General features: G+C 43.5%; 2 protein-coding genes across 3 annotated transcripts in view; both read right to left on the reverse strand.

Moving 5' to 3' along the window:
- The window catches only part of SMC5 (structural maintenance of chromosomes 5), a 118,603-nt gene extending 109,674 nt beyond the window's left edge, over positions 1-8,929 (reverse strand). The window contains exons 1-4 of the mRNA XM_019517470.1: positions 8,763-8,929; positions 5,645-5,786; positions 3,792-3,844; positions 1,448-1,610 (exon numbers count right to left, since the gene is read on the reverse strand). Coding sequence (XP_019373015.1) covers positions 1,448-1,610; positions 3,792-3,844; positions 5,645-5,786; positions 8,763-8,896 — 492 coding nt within the window. The 5' untranslated portion in view covers positions 8,897-8,929. The remainder of the gene's footprint in view (positions 1-1,447; positions 1,611-3,791; positions 3,845-5,644; positions 5,787-8,762) is intronic.
- A 14,144-nt stretch (positions 8,930-23,073) lies between these two features.
- The window catches only part of MAMDC2 (MAM domain containing 2), a 157,844-nt gene continuing 156,148 nt past the window's right edge, over positions 23,074-24,769 (reverse strand). For both annotated transcript variants that reach the window (XM_019517471.1, XM_019517472.1), the window contains 2 exons: positions 24,413-24,497; positions 23,074-24,079 (listed from right to left, as the gene is read on the reverse strand). In XM_019517471.1, the coding sequence (XP_019373016.1) occupies positions 24,015-24,079; positions 24,413-24,497 (150 nt within the window). In that variant the 3' untranslated portion in view covers positions 23,074-24,014. The remainder of the gene's footprint in view (positions 24,080-24,412; positions 24,498-24,769) is intronic.

Raw genomic sequence — 24,769 nt, forward strand, 5'->3', positions numbered from 1 at the left:
CTTTTTCAAACGCTACTAATGGATCTGATTACATCATTCACAGCATTGCATTAAGTGAGCTCTGGCTCATAAAAGCGTATGCATCTTTGATTTACTTAGCCTACAAGATACATCCCTACGCTGACTTCAGCCTAATATGGCTAACTGCCTCTCTGCTCAGGGATGGCAACAAGCTTATAGCACAGTTATGTATCAGATGGTTTTGGAAATTCACTCTTCAACTGATAATACTCATGAACCCAAGCTATGCACCACAGGCTAGCCAGTAACTCCACTATCAAAAGCAAAAGTAGTTAACATATGCCCATTTAGAGCTTTCCTAGCTTAAACCCCAATTTATGACAATTTCTGCCCATAGTTTATAGCAGCTACTATCCAGCCATATGTAACAGGACAAGTTGTCCTTTTAAGGAGGAACCGTCAGCCCTGCTAAAACAGCTAAACTGTGGGGTATTTGGCTAAGGAGCGAGTGTCCTACTGACAGCTTTAAAAGTTCCAAAAAGAGAAAATAAGTGGAAGGAGAAAACAAGTTGTTAAGGGAAGAGCTTGCTTCAAGGAGAAGCCAAGCTGCTGTACTGGGGCTACAGCAGAAAAGGGCTCTTCTCCTGGTCTCCCAGGACAAAGGATTTTGCTTGGCTTGGTTGTTTACTGAACTTTGCTTTGGAAAACTGACTGAGGAACTCATGAAGGAGGGAACTCTCCTGCAGAAGTCAATTGGATAAAGTACCCACTTACACAATACTTCAAACTTCTCTAAGTAAAAAAAAGACTGCCCTGGGAAGCTAAACATGTCACTCCATCATGCTCCAAAAGTTTGTTCTAAAGCTATGTTCCTTAAGATCTCACTTACCAAGAGGATGTTTTAAAGCAGTTAGGCTCCTGGGATAATTAACATGGTTAAGTACCACTTGGTAAAACTATGTCAGTCAGCATGTTTTTTAAAATCATCATCTTTTTCCTGCCTAGAACTGCAAGGGTCTAGTGGAATTTTCTTATTTTCTAATGCAGATATATCTTGCAGGCAATTGCCTGCATAACAGATCCCAGATTCTCTCTTCCACTTTTCTGTCTCAAACATGTGTTCCACATAAAACAAATAGAACTCAGACAGTACCTTGTATATTTAATAAAAGTTATATTTAAGATTATTTACCACCCAGACACCCATATGGAGACCTTTTAAACCCATTTCTTATCCATTAGACTATGCCAGTTAACAAGTAATGGGCGAATGATTACCTAATTTGACAAAATTGAGCCATAAAACATTAGGCGTACTGCACTCACAAATATTTAAAATGGATTCATCACAGTAACACTAAAATAGCTTTCTCTCTACCCCACAACTCTTTCTGTCCTTTCTACTGAAGTACTTTTAGAAGCTGAAAAAACCTAAGTATAGGCCTACATTTATATATAATGCCTTAAAAGTAAAATTCCTTCTTACCTGGGGGAGGAACTGGCACAGATTGCCCACTTGGATATTTAAGGCTGCAATTTGCTCCTCTACTGTTTTCAAGGAAGAAGGCTTTTTATTGATCAACCATGTTGATGAATTGTTTGCCGCATGAATCTCACGTGTGATAACAAGATTATCAGGAGGCTTAAATCTGATTAATAGAAAAACTGTTAAGTATTTACTAGTTTAAGCATTTCATACCTGACTAAACTACTTGCATGTTTTAGTCTCTTACATTACAATCAGAAATCTTATAGCCTTTTAGGGAATGGCAAATGAGTAACTGTCCTTAATATTTAATACAAGATTAATGGAAATCAGCAAGTTACATTTAAGAATGTAACATTAATTGCAAACATGAGGATTTACACAAGCAGTCACAGATGTAATCACTTTCTCATTCCATATTTTCCATCTTGAAATTTTTCTACTGATTAAACATGACATTCAGTTCAATTTGGATCTCTCCAGATAGTAAACTATTTGCCTCTGCATGCCATCACTCTCTTGCCAAATTTTCCAAATAAGGAATGTAATCAGACTTAAATTATCTATGTTGCCTTACTGCTTCTAGTTCTTTTTTAAAAGACAGCTTTAAGTACATACACATCAAAAATAGAACCTTAAAATTAGGCTACAAAACCGTATTAAGGCAATAAATGATGGCATGTCCATAAGCACTTAATACAACTTTTGAGTACAAGTCCTATGGACATCAAATACTGGTGGAGAAATGCAGCTTGGTCAAAGCATTCCAACAGTTTTGACATACCAGAAGCCAGTGCTGATTGCAATTACTATACGAACTATTACTTATGAGTTTTGTGCTGGTGTCACCTTACACATTTATTATTATTAAATTTCTAAATTCTAGTAACAATTAGAAGAACAGACATAAATAAATAAATAAATATATCCACTTCATCAAAGTGAAGTGGAAAATACATCTTTTAACCAAGTTACTACTTCAAACATACTCAAAAATTAAATTCTTTTTTATCCATTCTGCTGCAGTGTAAGCATGTCATCTCAGTTCTCACTTATTCGCCTTACTTCCTGACCAACAGGTGAGATGTTCCAAGTCCTAACTCCTGACATTCACACGTTCTATATACAAGTGATTTATGAAATATTATGTTATTAGGATTATAATAATCCTCGGCTTCACCCGTATCTCCTGAAAGAGTGGAAATCAAACAGTCCCTACAAATAATTAGTTTCTTTCTATCCAAAAAGTACAAATCATCATCCTAAGGAAGCAGTCATTGCATCTTCTTTCTTTCTGATTCCAACACTACAATTAGTTTTCCCTGCATTACCACACATTTGTCCTAGCCCAAATTTCTTTATCAATACCCCAGGTTTTTCACTAAGATCCTGAATAACTTTCACACACCACCAAGGTGACTCAGTTGTCACTTCTTCACCTTTTTATTCTGGAAACAAGACCATCTTTGCTTTCCAAACAATACTGTTCTAGACAGCTCTCAATATTGTTTCTTATGCTGGATTTCAAAACACTCTTATTCAGTACCTCTCACTAATTCATAGCCAAATATTTTATCTCTGTTAGGCCATTGCTATATGTTACATATATTATGCAATTAACTCGTTAATCACACAATAAAATTAAACCAGCCTCCCATGCAAAGTAATTATCACACCATAAAAAATGATTAGAGCTATAAAAAGTCAACCAGCTACCAAGAATAAAGCATGAAAATGTGTAGCTCCTGCACCAAAGAATTGTGTCAAACAAAAGGGAAAGAAAATAGACAGAAAGGTAGTTCCAAGGACGTGTTATCTTCCATGTATGTAAACTGTCTCTTGGGGCCCTGCTACGTATTTAAATTAAAACTGGATGGAAATGAGCTATATATTTTTGCCCATAATACCCAATGTTATGAAGTTGTGCTGCAATCTTAACAGATAACTTCAAGCTAAGAAAGAGTTCTCTATTACATAAAAACAAAATTTAAGCAATTAAGGTACAACTACATACTGCATTCCACGTGTTCACTTAATCAACACTGCAACTGCATTATATGAAAGTTGAATACATAAAAAGCTAAAACAAATTAAATCAAGGAACGGTATTTTCACATTCACTCCTTTTCTTTTTCTGTGTGCCAAGAGCCGCATTTTGAGATTATGGCAAATATGACAGGTTATTAGCTGGTCAATTATAATCATGTGAAAGCCAATTAATATTATCAACTTCAAAATTAGTCAGAACTACTCAAGCCAGGAGACAGCACTATACTAGACTTCTTGCAGATCTATTTTGTGATACAGAAACAAATGAAAACTAAAAGGTGGTTTTAGTACTTACAGTTCAATTTCAACTGTGCCTTTACAGCAGCCTAGCTTTACAAAGAAACCAGCCTGCAACGAAAGAGCTACAGAATTTAATACCTGAAAAACAAAGGCATCTCTAAAGTCAAATTTCCCAGAAAACTCGTAACAGCTTTTGAATATTTGACCACACAATCAATACCAATCTGTGTTACTTTGCACGCAGTTCTCAAACATGCACTTACTATACAGACAGTGCATGGCCAATACCGAAAGCCCATTAGACAGTAATAATAGACCAGGGCTTCAGTTTCTTCAGAGAAGAGAGAATAGGGTGATTTAGTGAACAGGGTCATACTACAGTTTGCTGTAATTCGCTGACTGCTCCAAAACTCATGCCCTACCTAAAGCTTGATACTTGAACCATAATTTGAAACTCATTTAGCAAAATGAGTTTCAGATAAAGCCATATTCATTTTTGTTTTCTAGCAGTGCACACAATACTTAAATAAAAAAGGTGAGAAACCTGACAGCTGGCCCCATCAAACCCATCTATTTTGAAAATAATTGTTTGTACAAGCAGAAGAATGATTAAGTCACTAAGTGACCAGTTAATGGACACAGCCACTTCTAGATGGTCATGTTATTCAGCTGCCAAACCAATGTCACGAAATTCACTCTTGAATTTCTCAAAATGTCACAACAAATTTTAAAATCCCATTGTCTAATCAAGAAATTTATTTTACACTACTACAGAGATAATAATACATTTCTTGTGACAAAGTGACAGAAAAAATATATTGCTTGCCAACGGACTCTACATGTTCCCATTTATGGGATGCACTAAAATCACGGGTGACAGTGGGCCCTGCAGTGTTTGTCAGAGGTCATTGTTGCAGTCTATAAACACGAACATACAAAGGCCACTTTGTATAACCTACTGAGGCTTTAGAAGAATACTTCAGTCTCCCAAAACTCCCTAGGCAGGAAACAAGAGGAAAAGAACAGGAATGCACAAATTACCATATTGCTCCATATGGTGTTAAAAAAAAGAAAGAAAAAAAGCTTCCACCCCACATACACACTTCAATGTACCAAAATTTTGGGGGGTTTTTAAACTTATTTTCAAACGATACTCAAAAGCAACATTGCGTTACAGTGAAGTTACAGGTATGTGTTAAACCTGATAAGGAAAGCACAGTCACTTAAATCAAATTTTAAAAGCCAGAATTAAATGTTACTTGTACAATCTCCATGCATTTCCCCAGCCCTACATAGAGTTTTCATTAAGTTATGTTACTTAGGTCATCTGAGTGTCCCAACATGAATTAAATACTTTCAGAATGAATGCAAATTCTCTCTGTTTATCTTGTCCTGCTAAGTCACTCCTTGGCAAACCTAAAGCAGAGCTGTGTTTTTCACGGAGAGCTTTTTCAGTGTGGCAGACTTAGGTATTGTCCTACGGAGGCTATCCCTGCTTCCAGTACTGGCAGCAGACAGTAGTTGTCACAGAGAAATTAACAGGCCACATGCATACTGCATGGCTTTTGGCAGCTCTGTCCAGGTCCTGCTCAACTACAAGAGCTGTGCCAACAGGTTAGAGAGCCCAGCCTACTGCAGCAACCATCTTCTCTCAGTTGAGCTGGTGTTACTCTGGTGGCAGAAAGAAGGGCTCTGTTGTTACTGAGTGCATTGAGGCTAACAGCATCTGTCTCACTGACTTCTGCAATCAAAGCTCTCAAGTGGAGACTTGGCCCTATTTGCTGAGGAGCTATTAAGCACCTTCAAATAGAGTTCACAAAAGTACAGGGATTACAGCTGCTTCCTGCTGAACAGGGCCCTCAGTGATTTCCTAGATTAAGTACCTAGAAGACAGAAATGTGTACTGACCTTGTCTGCTCGCCCTATGAAAGAAGGTTTTCCTGCCAATCCCAGACAGATGGCACAAACAATGCTTGATTTTCCTGTTCCATTAGCACCCACTATCATGTTCAAGTGAGGTCCTGGATACACTTCACAATAATCATATGTTCTGAAAGACATCATGATTTCACATTAGTCTTCATTATAAAATATAAAGTAAAGTATACTAGAAAAAAAGTGAGAATTTTAAACAAAACAAATGTATGCAAAGTAACATCAAAGTGGTCTAAGGCAACCACAGCACAACACAACAATACATCTACAATACTACAGATGAGATTTAAGTGCTTCCCCAAATACTGCTTTGTATAAAAATTTGCATCATAAAAATAATTAATTCCACATCACCTGATGCAGCATAAGAAAAGCCATCAAGCTGTAGTGATCGTCTATCCTTTTCCATAAGGACTGCAGAGAATGAAAAATTTAAGAGGTATGCCAATTTGAAAAATTTGCTCTAGGTATGCCAATTGCAAAGCTGCCATTTACTTTGATAGAGCATGGATTTCACCCTTATTAGTTTGCTTTTTTCATTCAGGGAAAAAGGGCAAGCAGAATTTTGACAAAACTGATAAACAAAAGCACCTAAAGTTGTATTGAAGTGTGTCATATTTGACACAAGCCATCTTCTGCATCACAGATCCTAATGACCATTGTCTATATCCAAAGGTCAGACACAGCCTACTGTGCTGTATATTAAGTTCTACAAAGGTTTCTGATTTCATGGCACAAAAGTGCAGATACCTACAATAGCTTTCTATCTTACAGTAAGTTAATTTTAATTACACTCCTCAGGTTTTGTATTTAAGCCAGACACAGCATGCTCACTTGCCAACCAGAAAGTTGCCAGACACACTGACAGACAGCATATCCTTCTTTAGTCTATCAACTGCTGTGCCATTAGAAGACCTGACGCTGACCAGATCCCATCATTTTTAGGCTGCCATTAGAAGTAAAGTACTGGGAGTAACAAGGTTACCAGAGGTGCAGAAAGGGGAGAGCAGGCTGTTCTCAGAAGGCACACTTAAGTCAGACTCCCTCCTTCTAATGTGCACAAACAAAGTTTTACATAATTAAGTGTACTTAACTGCAACTCCAACATATATAAAACCACAGGGCTCTTCTATTTTCATGACTGAATCCAACACTCTGGGCCATCCCTATGTCAAAGCAGTTTTTCCGACAATGCCATTAAAATGCCATTAAATGGTTTCACACAGAAAATCCATGTCTTGTAGTTACACCTCCTCCCATAGCTCCCTGCAGTGAACAGCTTGCACTACCCAGCGCTGATGTTTCCCAGGATGACTCCAGGCTCAGCAACACCAGGGCACTGGTTACACTCCATCTGTCCATTCTTGCAATCACAGCTGTGAGAGACTACAAAGGAGGGGAATCCCCACCCCCCATATGCAGGGGCATGACCCTCAGAGAAAAGCCCTTGGGGACATAAGAGCTGCCATTTACTGGGTCAGACCATAGGTCCATCTTGCCCCGTCTCCTGTCCTGCATCACACAGAACCAGGTCCTGCATAAGCACAGTCCCCACTCCCCAGAGCTGGTATGGGGCCCCATGGTACTCTCCACCACACTGTTGGATTCTCTATAGCAGGCTGTGGGATACTACACTGGTCTGCTTCTGGACAGCCCATCGTCACCAGCTGTACACGCTCAGGCTCTGCACTCTCCATCATCCCTGCCCTTACATCCCCCCTGGACACAGTGACAAGACATCCTTGGTGAGGATGAGGGTCCCTGGTGGATGAGCTTGTACTCCGCCTCGATCCCACAAGCCACCGGGGGACCTCAGCTGGCAGCTCCTTCACGAAGCTGTCACCATGGGGGGCTATCTAGAGAAGTTTACAGACTCCCCCAAAACCTGCCCCTTCTGTGAGCAGAGGGAGACCTTAGCACATGCCTACCTGGAGCGTGCCAGGCTGCAGCCCCCTCACCGCCTGCTGAGGTTAGGGCTGCATTACTCCCTTCACCTTTTCATTTACAAAAATGAACTAGTCCCACGTGATTGAATGAACTAGGCCTCACATAGTCCCAGTCCTAGACCAATAAACTAGGCCCCACCTAGTCCCAGGACCTCCAGGTCAATCTCCTCCCGAATCTAGCCAAGCTAGCCATCTTCCTCACCCAATGACATAACAAACAAGCTTGGTCAACCTCCTCCTCGGCCCAGCCAAGCTAGTGATCTACCCAACCAAGAAGGAGGCTCTGGCTGGGAGGACACCCCCCTCCCCTCCCCTCCCCTCTCCTCTCCCCCAAAGGGCTGCAAGGCCATTTATCCATCTATGGCCCATTCACACCTCCAGGCAGTTTCACTCAGTGTTCCCAGGTTTATGATAATAATTGCATTTGTATGATAATTTCAACCCCTGTACGACATATGATCAATAAAATCAAAAGCATTCAAAAAGTATGATAATTTTTGAGGCAGCTCATTCATGCAGCACAGGCAAAACCCAAGTCACTCTCAGGGAGGCCTAACTGACTTTTAAGTTCGCTGTCAGTACTTTTTTATGACCAATGGCCTCGAAATAAAGAAATGCTTCAACTTTGAGGACCTGGTTCTCACTCACCCACTGATGATTACAGTGAGCAACATAAAGTAAAGAAGAGAAAAACTTATTTGCATCCTTTTTTCAGCATACAATCATTTTGAGCTTCCAAGTCAATAATTTTCGTATTGAAGACCTAGCAACGCTGCTGGTTTCACTGGGCAGGGTCTGCTGCTTCCTGAGCATCTGCTGCCTGTCCTCGGCCCAGGGGGCAGCACCCAGCATGCTGTGCTTGGTGTCCCCCCTCGGCGCACTCGTCCTGGTCCTCCGCGCCCTCCCTCCCGAAAAGGTTTGGTCTTTTGGGTATCCCAATCAACCAGCGATGGGTCCTTAGGGGGCCACTCAAGGGGGACTCTCAGTCCTACTGGGCGGATGGGGGGGGGGAGCAGCACAGCATGAGACCTCGTGCGGGGGACAGGGAGGTTCCCTCACTGCCTCCTACACCCGCCACACCCTAACGTCAGCCCCTCCGTTGCCCGCCGCCACACGCTGACGTCATCCCCGCGCCCCGCTCTCACAGGAAGTTCTCCATGGTGACGCGCACGATGGAGCCCTCCACGAACGCGGACGGCGGCTGCACCTTCCCCTGGCCGGCGGCCCCCGCGTCCTGCCCGACGCTGCCCCCGGCTCTGCGCTTGGCCGGGGTCGCCATCTTGGTGCCAGCTCTAGTCCCCCGCCCGGAACTGCCAACGCGCGCCGTGGAGAGCCGAAGCGGCCAGCTGCGCGCGCCCGGCGCCCATTGGCGGGGAGAGGGGGAGACGTCACAGCGCTCGGCGAAGCCCTCGGCCCATTGGCTGAGCAAGGCGCTGGGATGCCGGCGGGGAGGGGAAAAGGTGACTGGTGGGGAGGAAACGCTAACAGAGCGCGACGCCCGAGCCTATTGGCTGAAGGAGAGCGGGAGGCGATGTAACGAGAAGCCTCATTGGCTGAGAGAGGCGGGGGGGGGAAGGCCGGGGCTGCCCGTTACTTTCAGTTTCGCTAGGCGCGAGATTATGGCCGCGCGTTGTGCCCGGCGCGTGACGCCTTATTGCGCTCGCCATTGGCTGCGACTGGGCAGGGGGCGGTTCCTCCTTCAGAGGAAGAGGGGGTGGGGCCGGGTGGGTGGTGCCCGGCTCGGCTTCCTCTTCCTGGCTAAGTATTCCTGAGGGGAAGCTCGCGTCAGAGTCCTGTGAGGACTACACTTCCCAGCATGCGCTGCGGACGGGGGCGCGGCGCATGCTGGGGGATGTAGTCCTCCGGGCACAAACAGCCCGCGCATGGCCCTGGGGTTTGGGCCGTGCAGACACGTGACCTCGGGCTGGAGTAGGTCAAAGGCCTCAGGCTGCAGTAGGCTGGGGACGTTTAGGCAAGGGGGGAGGGGCTTTCTGCCTCTGAGGCTCTCCAAGGGTACATGCATGGCACAATGGCACAGTAGATTGAGCAGGGCCACACCTGCAGTATCCTGCCATATAACGGCCCCTCCCACTACAGGGCTGTACCTTAGTGCTTGAACATGTGTAATAACTTGATGGCTGGTTCTTATCCAGCTTTCATTTGAACCTGTGGCAGGGCCCCTAGGCTAGTCAGAGGGGGGGGCACTGGCACAGGCTGCTTAGAGGGGCTGTACAATCTCCATCCCTGGAAATGTTCAGGAGCTGGCTGGACAGATACTGGGCTGGGATGGTTTAGAGATGGTGCTGTCTTGGGCCTGGGGCCAATTTTGATGGCCTGGTGAGGTCCCTGCCAGCCCTGCTTTCCTATGTTCCTGTGTCCTTCCACTTCCATGCTGTTGTAAAGTCAAGTTACTCTGCAGTAATCTGTTTGCCTCGCAGAGTCACCAGCCTTGCCTTGCCCTGCAGCTTGCATGATGCTGAATGACATGAGAACAAAGCCAAAGGTCTGTCCTCACTGAGCAGGCTTGGAGGGTGCTGGCAGCTATACCCAAAACACATGAAGGAGTGACATAGTAATCATCACCTCAAACTTCTTTTGAGCCCCCCACCTTGTGTAACCTGTCTCCCATTTAAGGAGGGAAAGGAGTCATCTCCAGATACAAGTTTGGAGCAGGTTCTGACTTGCTACTGGAGCTGCCATGAAATGTGCCCTTGCAGCTCCGCTCCACTGCCTCAGTCCAGTGCTGAATGCCACAGCCCGCAGAACTCTTCAGGGAGGAGCGTCACGGACCTTATCATCAGGCTTTGTCTCTCTCCCCTTGACATAACACGTGCTGGATCAATGCAGAGAGCTACAGTAGCAGCCCATCTTCAGACCTGTTCATGATGCCAAGTTTGGATGGAAATGGAATTTAGATTATCCTTATTGCAGTATCTCCAAAGATTTTCCTGACTTGTTATCAGCTGGCTTTAAACATAAAGGAAATGACAAACTGATTCCATGGGGAAACATGCTAAAATTAATTAATTTGCTCAGTCAGGTAAGTCTCAGTATGTTAGTTTTCAATTGTCAACATCAGGTGTTATTTGGTTAGCTGTAAAAGTTGTAAATATAGTGCAATAAACCTGTTGTCAACAAGACAGAAACACAAAAAAGACTGTTAAAAGTTCAAACTATTCATGTAAATTGGGAACTAAATGTTATCGGAGCATGATTTCCATCTGTATATACAACAAATTGAGACGATATGTGTGGGAACAAGTTGAGACAGTTGTTTACTCTTGTTTTATGCCGTATTGACATAGAATGACACCTATTTTTTTTCTTAAAAAATCACAAGTATTTTTGCCGCAACTGGCTTGCTTGATTAACGTTGTTTCAGGATTAGGATACACGACATGAGAAGCAAGTTCTTCTCAGTGTGTTTTGAGTTTATCCTGTCATACTTTAGTATGCTGCCCTTTCATTTGTTCTCTTAAGTGCAGAACATTTAAACTTCTTTAAAGAGTATCCTTAAAAGGTTGCATCCTATTAGGTTCATTTTCTCCTTCATGTATCTCCCATATAAGTTATAGAATCATAGAAAATTAAGGTTGGAAGGGACCTCAGATAATAAATGCCACAGATATCATCAATAGATTTTGTTATCTATATGGACGTACCACCCAGATTAGGATTCAGGCCCCGTTGAACTAAATGTTACACAGACACAGAGGCTAGCTGGATTTAGGAGTTGATAATCTAATTTACAACAACAAGCATCAAGTGAGACTAGCAAACACCATGAAGGAAGCTGAGGATAAAGGTAGCAAACAGCTCCAAATCATAGGCTGATTATGTCAAAATTTGTTTATTTAGACCTAGACTCCATAACTATACCTAGAAAAAGTTATGGATAATAGGTATAGCATGTCAGAATTACCAAAAGAGACAAAGTCAGACTGAAACACTGCATTCTGAGACCAGATAACAGATAATTTAATTAAAAGACTCACATCAGGCACTGGCCAGAATAGAAGAATTTGCAGCAGGGAAGGTCATCACACATTTTAAGTAGCAACAGCAAGACACAGAAGATAGGCTTAGATGACTGTGTCAGATTAAAGACACGCTTAGTATTGTTTACTGATTTCAGACTGAAGATGGTCCTGTCCTTTCCACTAGATGGCAGCAGAATCTAACACATCTTCCACAGGGAAATGATTTTACCACTGAGAAATTATTTTAAAGGGCTATGGGATGTACAGTCATTAATGTAAACATATGCATCCTCTAAATATTTTCACTCCTTGGGGTTGGACAGAATATTGTCAGTTCTTGAGCCAAACAAAGCCTTTCAAGTAAAGATGTTGGTTTCTGCAACCCCTAAAGTATCATTTTAAATCTCTGACTTGTCTTTACTTTGTAACAAAACAAAGAAAAGTACATTTCCTAGTTATTTTTGTTGCAAAGGGATCCTTTAGCATGGAAGCGAATAAATATGTGTCAGGGGCAGCACTTGCTTGGAATGCTACCCTCCTGCCCACCGAGCCTTGCGCAGACTCCCTTGGAAGCCAGGCCAAGCATAGCTTCTAAAGTGTGAGGCCCTGACCCCTCAGACCCAAAGACCTGGCCCTTTGGTCCTGACCTCTCTGATCATCTATGGCCTCCTTCTGGATAAGATTCTGGAAAGGAACTTTACCTCTTTGATGGGACAGAGCATGCCCAGGTCATATGCAACAAAGCAAACAGCTCTTGTTCCAAATACAAAACAACATTTTTGGTCAATCGTGATACAAGAGGCAGCGTTCTGGAGCCACAAAGCCTAAGCCATCGTTCCAGGCAGTCTCTGAGAGGAAAAACAGGCCTGAATGTTTTCGGTCCCTGCAAAATCTCAGGCTTCTCCTTAGGCCCTTCTCTCTCAGTCCCTTATATCTGGGCACCCCTGTTTTTCAAGATGTTTTCTGCTTTCATGTTCCCCCTTGGCACCGGAAGCAGCAGTGAGTCTTCTACAGGTGCTGAAGCTGAAATCTATCTGGTGCTACTCTGGGTCTTCATGAACAAATCAGCCCACTGATCTCTTGATGTCCCATTCCCCACTAAGAAAGCACTGCCTGCAGTTTCCCAGAAATATTACAGCACAACCATAGTCTGTCACAATGACAGACAATGAGAGCTTCTGTGATTACTGCTACAACTCATTGCTCATTCAGCATCTGTTTGCTTTTTGTTAGGGGATCCTAGAAGAACAAATTCATGGTGGTGGAGTTTTCCAGTCTAACTGTTGGGACAGGGAGGGCTTCCATCAATGGCACTAGCACATTCACAACTTCCTTTTGTTACGCTTGCACTGACACCTCCGCTGAGCTGCTAGTGTGGCTTCCAGCCAAAGGGAACAAGACAGCTACACTAAGCAGCCAGTTTAGTATTAGGCTGCTAGTATATAGGGACAGAGAAAACAATTGTCTTTCTCCAAGTCTTGGAAAAAGCAGTTACTGGAGTAGGGTAGAGAGGAAGAATAAGCTGAACTGAGAGAAGAGGAGCCACTGTTGTGGTGGATGAGAGATGAAAAAGAAATACAATACCCCAGAAAAGAGCAGGCATGAGATAAAAGTGAAGGATGAGGTAAAGATCTGAAAGCTAATATGACAGAAATATGGAACGTTCTAAAGATGGGGAAAGCAAGAGAGAAAGAGCAATGGCAATGGAGGTGTACATGAAAGAGAATGAGAATGGGAGAGAGAAAATTTCAGAGAAAGTTAAGAACAAGAAGGAGAGAATAGAAAAAGCGATAGGACAAAGTAGACAAAAGGAGAAACGAAGGAAATAAAAATGGAGCATGGAGATGGGTGTGGAGAAAGATAAGTATAAATGGGAGTGGTAAATGTTTCTACATTCAGTGAATGGAGATGTCTCTCTACCACTTTAATTATACTTCCTAGCATGAGGCCAACTTATGAAATCATATGAAATTACAATGTAAAAGTTGCTGTAAAGGAAGTTCTACAATTTAAAAAAATGGTAAATATACCTCTAGGTTAAATGGTTACATTAATTGCACACAAAAACATAGAGATAATAGTAGGGTTTGTGTGAAGGAGCAAGGGGTGGATTTTTGTTTTTGCTTGGTAAGAATGTGAGGAGTCGGAGCGTCTGGTTTGTAGTAGGTGGTAACGTAAGAGCAATTCATGCCTATTTCAGCATTGCTCTTAAATTGTATAGCCTTTAAATTTACAAAAAGAGCACTTGCAGTTCTGATGAGTGCATTCTTTATGTGTATTCAAAATCAGACAGATAAAATTATTCACTAATAAAGCATTGAAACTAAGTCTCTGGAAGATGTGTGTTCTAGGTGGTGTTCCAGGCTGTGACAAGTACTAAACTTTTGGGTGCTCATCATGAGATATTTGCATGGAATTACATGAAAGTAAAATTGGATTTACATTTTGTTGAATCAGCCCATAAAATATATTTTGGTCTGAAATACATGGGGGTCAGTATTTGATCTCACTTACACTGGCATAAACCAGGAAATCTTTATTTATTCAGGATTTGCACTGATGTAACTGAGAGTGGAATTTGGCACCATTTTAAGTAATAACATTGAGCAATGAAGAGTTAATAAAAATATTGTATAGATAGCAAAATAAAGCCGATTTATTATAACAGAAGGGAGACAATGGAAAAAGTTGTTCTTTCAGAACAACTTTGGTTTTACTACAATACAAAGTTGTTTCTACAGCAAACAAATAATCCACTGAAAATCTGGGATCCTGTATTTGCTGCTGAAGGTTCTATTTTCATAGTTACAATGGCATTGTCCACAGAGCTGAGGACATACAGGGGTTTCATTTTATTCATTTGTCCCTCTAACTTCTGAAGAGATTTTTTAGGTGGATGATTAACCTAACACAGTACTGGCATTGTCCCCAAATCTTTGTGGTCTCTTTAAGTTGCTCTAAAGATACAAAGTGTACATAATGTTTAGGAATTATCCCCAACTCCTGCTATGGATGGGATGGGTTTATACATATTGGGCGTGTCTACACATGCATTAATGCGCTTTTGCTACTGCACATTAAGTTTAGTACCTCTAATGTAAGGAACTACATAAAGGCAATTAAGCTGCCCTAATGCACAGTAGCAAAGTGAACACTTTTTGTAGTGACCTTTAATGAACAATAGCCTACTGTAATGCACTACACATTAGTGTATTAGCACAGTTTTTTATGTGCTGCCTTAATGCTACTGCACATTAAAGTGCACATGTAGATACACCCACTGTAAAGCTGATGGAGCAGATTTATTCCACTTCCTACCCTATCACAGAATAGGTACTTGTCAGTGGAGGAAGTCATATGCAGTTTTCCTGCCTATTGCCACTATGTAATAATGAAAGCTCAAAGACTGTAGGCTTGTGTGAATAGGGAACTATTTGATTCAGATTCGGCCAATTCAAAGACCAGCGATTTGATTCAGAGATTTGGATCGCTGTTCTGAATTGATTTGGCCGAATCGGCTTCGAAAGATTCAGTGCCTATTCAGAGAGATTCAGAGATTCAGCTATAGAGTAAAATGGGGAATCAATGAAATACCTATAACTTTGCCATTTTTCTGGCTGATTTGGATGAAACTTGCAGGTATGGTAGCCCCTTCTGGGGGCACGAAGCTTGCCATGTTTCAAGGAGATAGGTGCGAGGGTTTCTGTGAAACTGTACCTCAAAGTATTGAAAGCAAAACTTGCATCACGTGTGTGTGTTAAGCCACAGCAGGGTGAAAACTGCAGGCATGCTAGCCACTGCTGAGGTCATGAAGCCTACTTCAAGGAGACAAGTGCAGGAATTTCTGGGAAACTGTACCTTAAGCTGCTGACAAGCAAAACTCATGACATGGGTGACACTGTGTAGTTGTTAAGGCACCAGGAGAGTGAAAACTGCAGGGATGGTGGCCCCTGCTGAGGCCACAAAGCCAGCCAGCTTTCAAGGAGATAGGTGTAGGAGCTTCTGGTGCCCCGCATCTCAGACAGGTAACAGGCAAAACTCATGGCATGGGTGCTTGTGTGACTGTGTCTGTGTTAGGGCACAAGCGAGGAAAACTGCAGGCCTACTAGCCCTGCTGCAGCCATGAAGCCTGCCAGCTGTCAGGGAGATATTGGCAGCGGCTGGCGTGGAAGAGACTCCGTGGTGCTGATGCTGGGACTGCTGGCACAGAAAAGTGGATCCCCCTCTTTCACATCCCCTCGCTTCTGCCTCCCTGACTCTGTTGACCAGCACCTGCGTCCAGTGATTGAGGGTTTTGGTGCTGCCAGTGCACTTGCTCCCGTTCACCCTTGGGTCGCACATGCCCACCAGCATGTGGACTGTACTGAACCACAAAGGATCCAGCCATCTCCTGACGCTCTCCTTCAGCTGTCTCACCAGTGCCTGCATGTCTGGTAACAGTGGCTTACCCCAGCCAAGAACATTGATCCCCTTAAACTTCTCCATTTGGTTCTCCAGTTCCCTTACTATGGGGATTACCTGGCTGAGGAGGGCATCGCCAGCGCTAAGGGTTTCCGTGGCCTCGAGAAAGAGCTTGAGGACCACCAAGATCTGGGAGATGGTACCCCACTCAACTCTGTTCAGGGGGTCGCTGATTCTGATCTCAAGCAAGGCCATCTCATGGATGGCCTTCTGTTGCTCCACCAACCTTTCCAGCATCAGGTATGTGGAGTTCCATCGAGTCTTCACATCCTGCATGATTTCGTGCTGTGGGATACTCAGCTCTGCCTGTTTCTCTCATAGCATCTTGCCACCCTTGGTGCTGCGGTGAAAATAGCCCACGAACTCCCTGCATTTTGAAATGAGGTGGCTCATAGTGGTAGTGGTGGCGGTGCCATCACCAGGAGCCCTGTCTCCCTCCAAGGCATCCCCAACCATGAGGTGCAGCCTGTGTGCCACACAGTGGATGCCAACAAAGTTGGCATCATGGGCCACCTTGACCATATTGGCCCCATTGTCGGTGACCATGAACCCACAGGTGAGCTTGCCCTACCCAATGAGCCACCCCTGTACCATGCAGTTTATGGCTACCATGATCTCCTTTGCCATTTGGGACTCATCCAGCACCTCAGCTTGGAGGAGAGCCCACCGATAGCCTGACTGATTGCACCAGTGCCCTGTGAGGGAGAGATAGGTGTGATCTCCACCCTGGCTGCTCCAGATGTCAGAGGTGAAGTACAAGGCTACATGCAGACCTGCCTTGCACAGCTCCTCCTTCAAATACTCCCTGCATGCATCATACAGGGAGGGCACCACTGTCCTGCTAAAGGTGGTGCATGTGGGCACTTGGTAAGATGGGGCCACAAATGCCATGGGCCACCTGAACCCTGGCCACTCAACTAAGAAGAAGGGCTGGCCATCCAGAGCAAGCATCTCCCCAATGCTCTGGGCGAACACTTCCAGATCTCGCTCACAATGGGAATGCACCCCCCTTTGTCTGTGGCTTTCTCCCACTGCTCCAGGGTGGCCTGCCTCTGCTTTGGGGGGACAGGGGCTTTGGAGCAAGCAGGGGACTTCCTTTTGGGCTCACTCCTGCTGGTGCCAGGCTGTGCAGGAAGAAGGACAAGGGGGTGCTTTCTCCTGAGATGCAGCAGCATCGCCATGGTGGTAAAGTGTTTCGTCTCCTTGTCCTGGCTGATGTGCCTTCGGCAGTGCTGGCCGATAGCAAACCTGGGATCATCTGCCACCTAAAAATGATCCCACACTACACTACTCCTCCATGTCTGGGTTGAGGGTAGGGATCCTTCCTTCTCCTTCTCCTCAGCAGGCTGAGGCACAACAGCAGGAGGACCTGACTCAGCGAAGCCACTTGCCTGAGCTTCCTCAGCCTCCTCCAAGGTGCTGCTTTCTGGAGGAGGAGGCCTGGCTCTACGGGAACTTTGAGAGGTGTGGAGCAAACTCAGATTCCTCCTCAGTCCCCAAAATTTCTTTAGCTAGGACACTTAGATCCCTTGGTTCCAGATCCAACTCCTCCTCTGGAAGTGGGAGGTTCACACTGGGAGATGAAATTGAGGTGGAGGAGACCATCGTTCTGCTGCTGGTGCCTATTTCTGGAGTTAGGGGAGGTGGTGCAGGTGCAGGGACATCAGGTACTGATGCCACCTCCTTGCTTCCACTGTTAGCAGAAGCCTTATAGCTGCTAGGGAAGAGGTTGCATCTATGTTTGGGGAGGAAACGGAACTTGCAGCTCTAGCTCTCTCCCTACCCCCTCTAGCCCCTCTCCCTCCCCTGCCAGAAGACCTGGCACCTGCCTTTCCAGCATGCTTCATATTAATCTTTCCTGTGCTGGAAAATGTGTGTGTGTCTGACTTCTGTGTTGTGTTTTGTTTACTCTGTGTTGTGTGTAGTGGGCTCTGCTATGATGATTATGGTTATTAATAACTATATATATGGTGTCTTCTTCTGTGATGTGCTATGAATCTGAATGTGTGACTTCTTCTGTGTTGTGTTTCTTTACCGTACTGTTCTCTGAATCGAATTGCAAACTGAAGCTTTGCACAGCCCTAAAACACTGCTCTAACTTACATGGTGGGCCCTAGAGACATTCAGAATACAGGAGGCACAGAAGCAATTGAATGTTACCTTTCTGCTTTCTCCCCCTTCTAATTCAGATATAGAGAAGCAGATAATTGGAGGTGAAAGAAGTGAGGTTTCCTCCAGCAATCAAAACAGCTCCACACTCTCTAGAGATACATTCTGCTCTTTGTTGTTCTCATGGGATCCTAACATCAATGAGGTTTCCCAAGTATATAGCAAGGGGTAGAATTTAGGCTGTATATCTGAGACTGCTGATGCTTCTGATCTCAGTTACATCAGCATATTTCTGAGTAATTCAGTGGAACTGAAAGATTATAATCAGACTTGCATCATAATAGAGAACAAAATCTGATTCTTGTATATTTTTTTATGTGATTTTTGCAGAAATTCTGTATTCTGGTTATTGCATAAAATAGGAACATACAAAATTCACTCCAGGTTATCCATAGCAACAGAGACTGATGCTTTTAACCACCTAATTTTGAATGCGTTTTCCTGCTGCCTAATTTGAATTGTGTGCTGTAAATTGTGAGGGAGGTTGAGAGATGAGTCAGTCATTTGGCTGACACACGTGTTGCTTTCTGTTTCTGAACAACTGAAAAACTGCATCAGCCCTTACCACATGTCATAATTTCCATTTGTTTTCATTTTCAGTGTGCAATAGAAACAATGATGTTAGTGTTGGGAATTTCTTAGGGATTGGCAACCAACTTGAATTAACAGTCCTCACCTCAGCTAGCCCTGAAGGCATCGGTTCCCTGGCCTTTAATTCCCCAAAAATGCCCATGATTCAGTCAGCTTTTGCTCATTAACAAATCAAAATTTTGGTGTGTGTGTGTGGGGGGGTGTTTATATACACACACGCATACATACATATATATATATACATACATACACACACATATATATGTGTATGTGCACACATATGTATATATGTGTATGTACACACATATGTATGGGTGTGTGTATATAATTTGTATATGTGTAGCTGTAATATATATGGATACACAAAGGGTATATATTATATATAAATTATATATATGGATATACAAATTATATACATACATACATATGTGTATACATACACACACACACACACACACACACATATATACAGAAGATCTTCGCCATTCACAGGGGATACGTTCTCATATCCCTCACAAATAGCGAAATACGTGAATAAGGCACTGCATTCATGAATACAGTGCCCCCGGTGGCTGGGGCAGGGGCCATGGCTGCGCTGGCAGCAGCAGGAGTGCAGCACTCCTGAGGAGCTCCTTTAAGTGTATTTAAGATGCGGGTTCGGCATTCATGAATATTTGGAACTGTGAATGCCAAACCTACAAAAAGCGAGGGTTTCCGGTATGGAAATGCCCATACATATAAAAAATTTGTACCTCCAGTATTTAAGAAAAGAACTGGCATTCTAGAGACGTATGTCCAAGTACTGATCCATGCAACATGAGAAGGTAGGGAGGAGCTCTCTGCATTGGACTGTACTCCAGGTATAAATTAAAGTAGCCTGAAATTTGGTCTAATATGCACCATATGCTGATGGACCCAAGTGGCCATTAAAAGCAGCTGGCGTCTTTTGGTGTACACAAGAGTATTTCCTAAGCTACTCCCTTTTCTCAAGTCACATACCCTGTGCTGTCAGCGAATGGCAGTTGGCACAGGAATTATTATGTTGGCTACATACAGAATATTCCAAATCTGTAGTTCAGAGGAGGCTGTGGGACATCAAGAACCAGTGGTGGTAAGCAAAGGCTATGGAGATCCAGAGTTTTGCTGACCAACAGTGGCAACACATAGGGGTGCACAGGGGTGCATATGCACCCCCTGAGAGCGCTGGTGCACCCCCTGACTGGCAGTGTTCCCCGCTTAAGCGATGGGCAGGCAGGGCAGGTGGGAGCACCAATGCCCCCCCTGCAAGCACTGGCCAGGGAGTGAGAGTGCCGGATGTAGGCTGCGGCCACTTCCAGAAGCACCGCAGCCACTTCTGGGAGTGCCGCGTCTGCTTTTGGGAGCAGCATGGCCACTCACCAGTCAGTAAGTTTTGCCACAGGGGGACCCACCTCCCAGTCACTGGCTGGTCGCTAGGCAGACACGTGCCCCTCCTAACTAAAGTGGCACCTGTCTCCCATGCTGACATGAGAAGCTTCTTTTAAGCAATAAAAGCCGTTCCCTGGGCCATGTTCCAATGGCCCAACCCCTTTGTGATCCCAGAATGGCTCCACCCTTCTCATGGACAATGTATCCATCAAGCAATGCTGGAAGGAGCACTTCAGACTCTGCTCAGCTGTGAATCTGAGGTGTCAGCTGTCACCATCGAGTCCATCCTTCAACACCTAGTAATAGAACCTCTTGCTGATCCCCCATCCTTCAAGGATGTCCGGCATATCATCACTCAGATCAAGAACAATAAGGCATCAGGCCCAGATAGCATCCCTGCAGAGATCTTCAAAGCTGGTGGAACAGCACTAGCTTAAAAATTTCACCAGCTTCTCATCAAAATATGGGTTAATGAGGAAGATCCACCTTACTTTAAAAATGCCAACATTGTGACCATCTTCAAGAAAGGGGACAAGTCAGCGTGTGGGAACTACCAAGACATTGCCCTCTTCTCCATTGCTGGGAAGATTTTTACTCACATCGTTCTGAATCGCCTCCTCCCCCTTGCCAAGGATGTCCTTCCAGAATCCCAGTGTGGCTTTAGACCATCTTGGGGAACAACTGACATGATTTTTGTTGCATGACAGATCCAGGAGAAATGTAGAATGCAACACAAGGAGCTGTTTATGGCATTCATTGACCTAACCAATAGGGCTGTGCGAAATTTTGCTGGCCATTTCATTCCAACAAAATCAGAACAAAACAAAAGCCCTCAAAATAGCCTCGAAACAAAAATAAGGCTGGTCAAAACATTTTGAAAGTTGAAATGTTTCAACCGTAGGCTGGGGATGGGAGGTCAGTCCAGCTAGGCTGACTTCCCATCCCCAGCACAAGATCCAGCAAGGGGCGATGGCTGGGCTGCTTCCTGGCCCCCCGTGCTACATCGCGCCGGGGACGTCTGGGCTGCTTCCCTGTCCCCTGTGCTACATCACGTGATGTACTGCAGGGAAACAGGAAGTGGCCCAGATGGGCTGCCCCCAGCATAATGTAACATGGGGGGACAAGGAAGCAGCCCAGCTGGGCTGCCACCTGCCCCCAACACACTGGGGATGGGAAGTCAGCCCAGCTGGGCTGACTTCCCGTCCCCAGCAAAACTCAAAACAGGGTCAAAACAGCCTTTCTGTTTTGATGGAACAGAATGGAACAGCTGTTTTGACTCAAAATGAAATTTGAGATGAAACACTATTCTGTCGAACCATCGAAACTCAAGGCGAAATGGAACAGTGCCATATCACACAGCCCTACTAACCAAGGCCTTCAACTCCATGAACTGGAAGGTGCTGGCTAGGTTTTGTTGTCCACTAAAGTTCATCAGTGTCCTCAAGCTGCTCCATGATAGGATGACTGCCACAATCCTTTGCAACGGATCACTGATGGACCCATTTACCATCTATATTGGTGTCAAGCAGGTCTGCATTATCTCCCCAACCCTTTTTTCCATCTACCTTCCTGTGATCTTGATTCTTATCCATGACCACCTTCCTCCCAGAATTGGGGCTGAGTATCAAATGGACAGTCAGCTTTTCAACCTGCAGCACCTTCACAGTAAAACAAAAGTTACCAAGACTGACATCACTGACCTTCAGTACACTGACAACTGTGTTATCCTTGTGCACACTGAAACGGATCTGCAGTCCACCCTTGACCTTTTCTCAGGTGCCTATCACAGCCTGGGACTCTCCTGTAACATTGGGAAGACCAAAGTGCTCCATCAGTCTACCCCAGCACAAGCTGCCCCCCACTCCCTACAAATTACCATTGGGGAAGAACCCCTGGAAAACATCAAGCATTTTCCTTGGCAGTCACTTCTCCGAGTCAGTCAGTCAGTCAGTCTTGATTTAGAAATAGAATATAGGATTTGCTGTGCCAGCATATCTTTCAAAAAGCTCCTTCACTGTGTCTTTGATGACCAAGATCTGTATATGGAAACTAAGATCCTGGTTTACAATGCAGTGGTTATCCCCCTACACTCCTCTATGGCTGTGAGATGTAGGTGACATCTCAAAGCCATCTTAAGTGCCTGGAATGGTTCCATCAATGTTGCCTTAGGAAGATCCTTTGCATTAGATGGGAAGACCACTGCACCAATGCCAGCATCCTCTCTGCAGCTAGCATAACCAGCACTGAGGCAAAGATCATGAAACATCAACTCCACTGGGCTGGCCACTGTGTGCAGATGGCTGACACATCTCCCAAAGCAAATTTTATTCTCTCAACTTAGTCATGGCAAGAGGACCCACAGAGGACAGAGGAAGCACTACAACAGCACCCTGAAAGCATACCTTAAGAAGGGTGGCATTAACCCGACAAACTGGGAAGTGATGGCTGGTAACAGTTCTCAGTGGCACTGCACCATACATTAAGCTACAGCCTACTTTAAAGAGAACTGTCTTACTCAGGAAGCCAAGAAACGGCAGAGGAGGAAGGAACGTGCACTAATGTCCTGGCCAACACTTGTGCCCCTCCCCCCCGCCCCCATCCAAGGCACTACTTGTCATATCTCAGCAGAAATCACCCCCCTGGCAGACATTATCCTCATATTGAGGGATAGTCAATGATGAAATGAATGATTACTCTTAACAGCAGAATAAACAGGCTGCAGGGATGTTTTGTTCTGCTGGTATGCCAAATGTACTGAAGGTTCAAGCCCTTTAACTATCTGAAAATTCAAGGCTTGACTGTGTATTATTATGGCAATTATTAGAGAAAAGCAGAGCAATAAAATAAGAAATTATTTAAAATTACTTTTATTAGATAGTTGGGTAATTTTAAAACAGCAATCCTGAATACAAAAACACACATATCACGTCCTAAGAGTTAACATGTTGTGTGAACTCAATTTCTTATTAACATAAATGAAAATCAGTTGTGGTTGGGTACAGCATATAAAAAGTATATTCTATGTGAATGTATAAACCAATTTATTTAAATAACTATGTTTACATTTTTTAAAAAGTGTGCTGTCTCTAAGACACGCAAGGCAACAGCATTGCATTTTAATAAAGCATTAACTTACACTGAATTGCACTGAAACATTAATGGAAGTCCATTTGTTATACACATGGATGACAAATAGATTCATTACTGTAATTGCTCTGGCAAGAAATAACAAAAAATCATTCATATGGAACATTTAAAGTATTACCAGTATGAGATTATATCTTCTGAGAGATTTGTTATAATGAATAATTGCATTCAATCTGCAGTGTATTACTAACATCCAATACTATTTACTTCATTATTTCAAAATATGTATAAGCCTTGAAATAAAAAACAGCAGAACCCACTTTCTACCCAACCCAAAACATTCACTGAATGCAGATTTAAGATAGCACATCAGATTTTAATTCTCTTTACGTATATGCCAAAAAGATTTACAAAAAAGCTCTAAAGTATTTTTGAATGATCTGTGCAAAATGGAAAGCCCTTATGTAATAATTGATGTCACATGCAAAAGACAATATAATACAATAGAAATATTTGAAAAGCCCTGAGTCAATAATTCTGTTGCAAATGCAAGGAGCAGGAGTGCTCTGAGTCTGCTGTACATATCAGTGACATATTCAAAACAGTACAGTATTTATCATTCTTTTTTAAAAAAACAAGGAGTTGTGCAGTTCCTCACGTATAAAACTTACATAGTTCTTCAACTGTATCAGAAAAATGTATTCAGTATTCAATTTCATTGAGGTCTTCAGAATACCCCGATGAATGCAAAATCATGTCTTCCATTTCTAAAGCAGACAAGAGGGAAGGATATTTTAAGTATTTTCATATTTGTTCATCATTTTACATAATTTAATTAGCGCTGGGTTTTAAATAAAAAACTAGGCCTAGAGCTATGTGTTTCCAAAGAGTGCCAGGGAAATTTGACTTACTGTTAAGACTTTGTTTTTATATCTAATCCAAAAAATGTCTCCACCAGCAGCCTAGCATCTCTTAATACCATATTACTCCGAGATTAATTCAGTGATGACTCAGAAGGAGAAGTATCAACTATCACTAAACCTACTATCTGTACAACTTAGATATTTCCCAATTGTATAAGCAAGTCCATTTTTTTTTACCTATACAGGGTCCTGCTTGGAAGACAATGTCATCTATAGCAATGTCACTTCTTATGGAGACTCCCCTAATTGCTTCAAATATGATCTGTAAAAACACAACACACAGTTTTTATAAGTATCATCTCTTGGAAGATATTCTTTTTTTTCTAAATACAAAACATTACTGCAATGTAAGATGTAATGCATCATCTAAGGCTGCTCTAGGAAAATAATTTAATGTAATCAGTCACTAGGATATTTTAGAAAATTTCATTCTAGGTGGTCAGAGAATTGAGGCATGTGACATTCTTAGCAAAAGCATGAGTTCTTAGAAATCTGTCATAAATGCTGTATCCTAAGGACCACCTATATATATAT

Source organism: Gavialis gangeticus, unplaced genomic scaffold (genome assembly GCF_001723915.1).
Source record: "Gavialis gangeticus isolate Ggan-Ray unplaced genomic scaffold, GavGan_comp1, whole genome shotgun sequence".
NCBI classification, from domain to species: domain Eukaryota; kingdom Metazoa; phylum Chordata; order Crocodylia; family Gavialidae; genus Gavialis; species Gavialis gangeticus.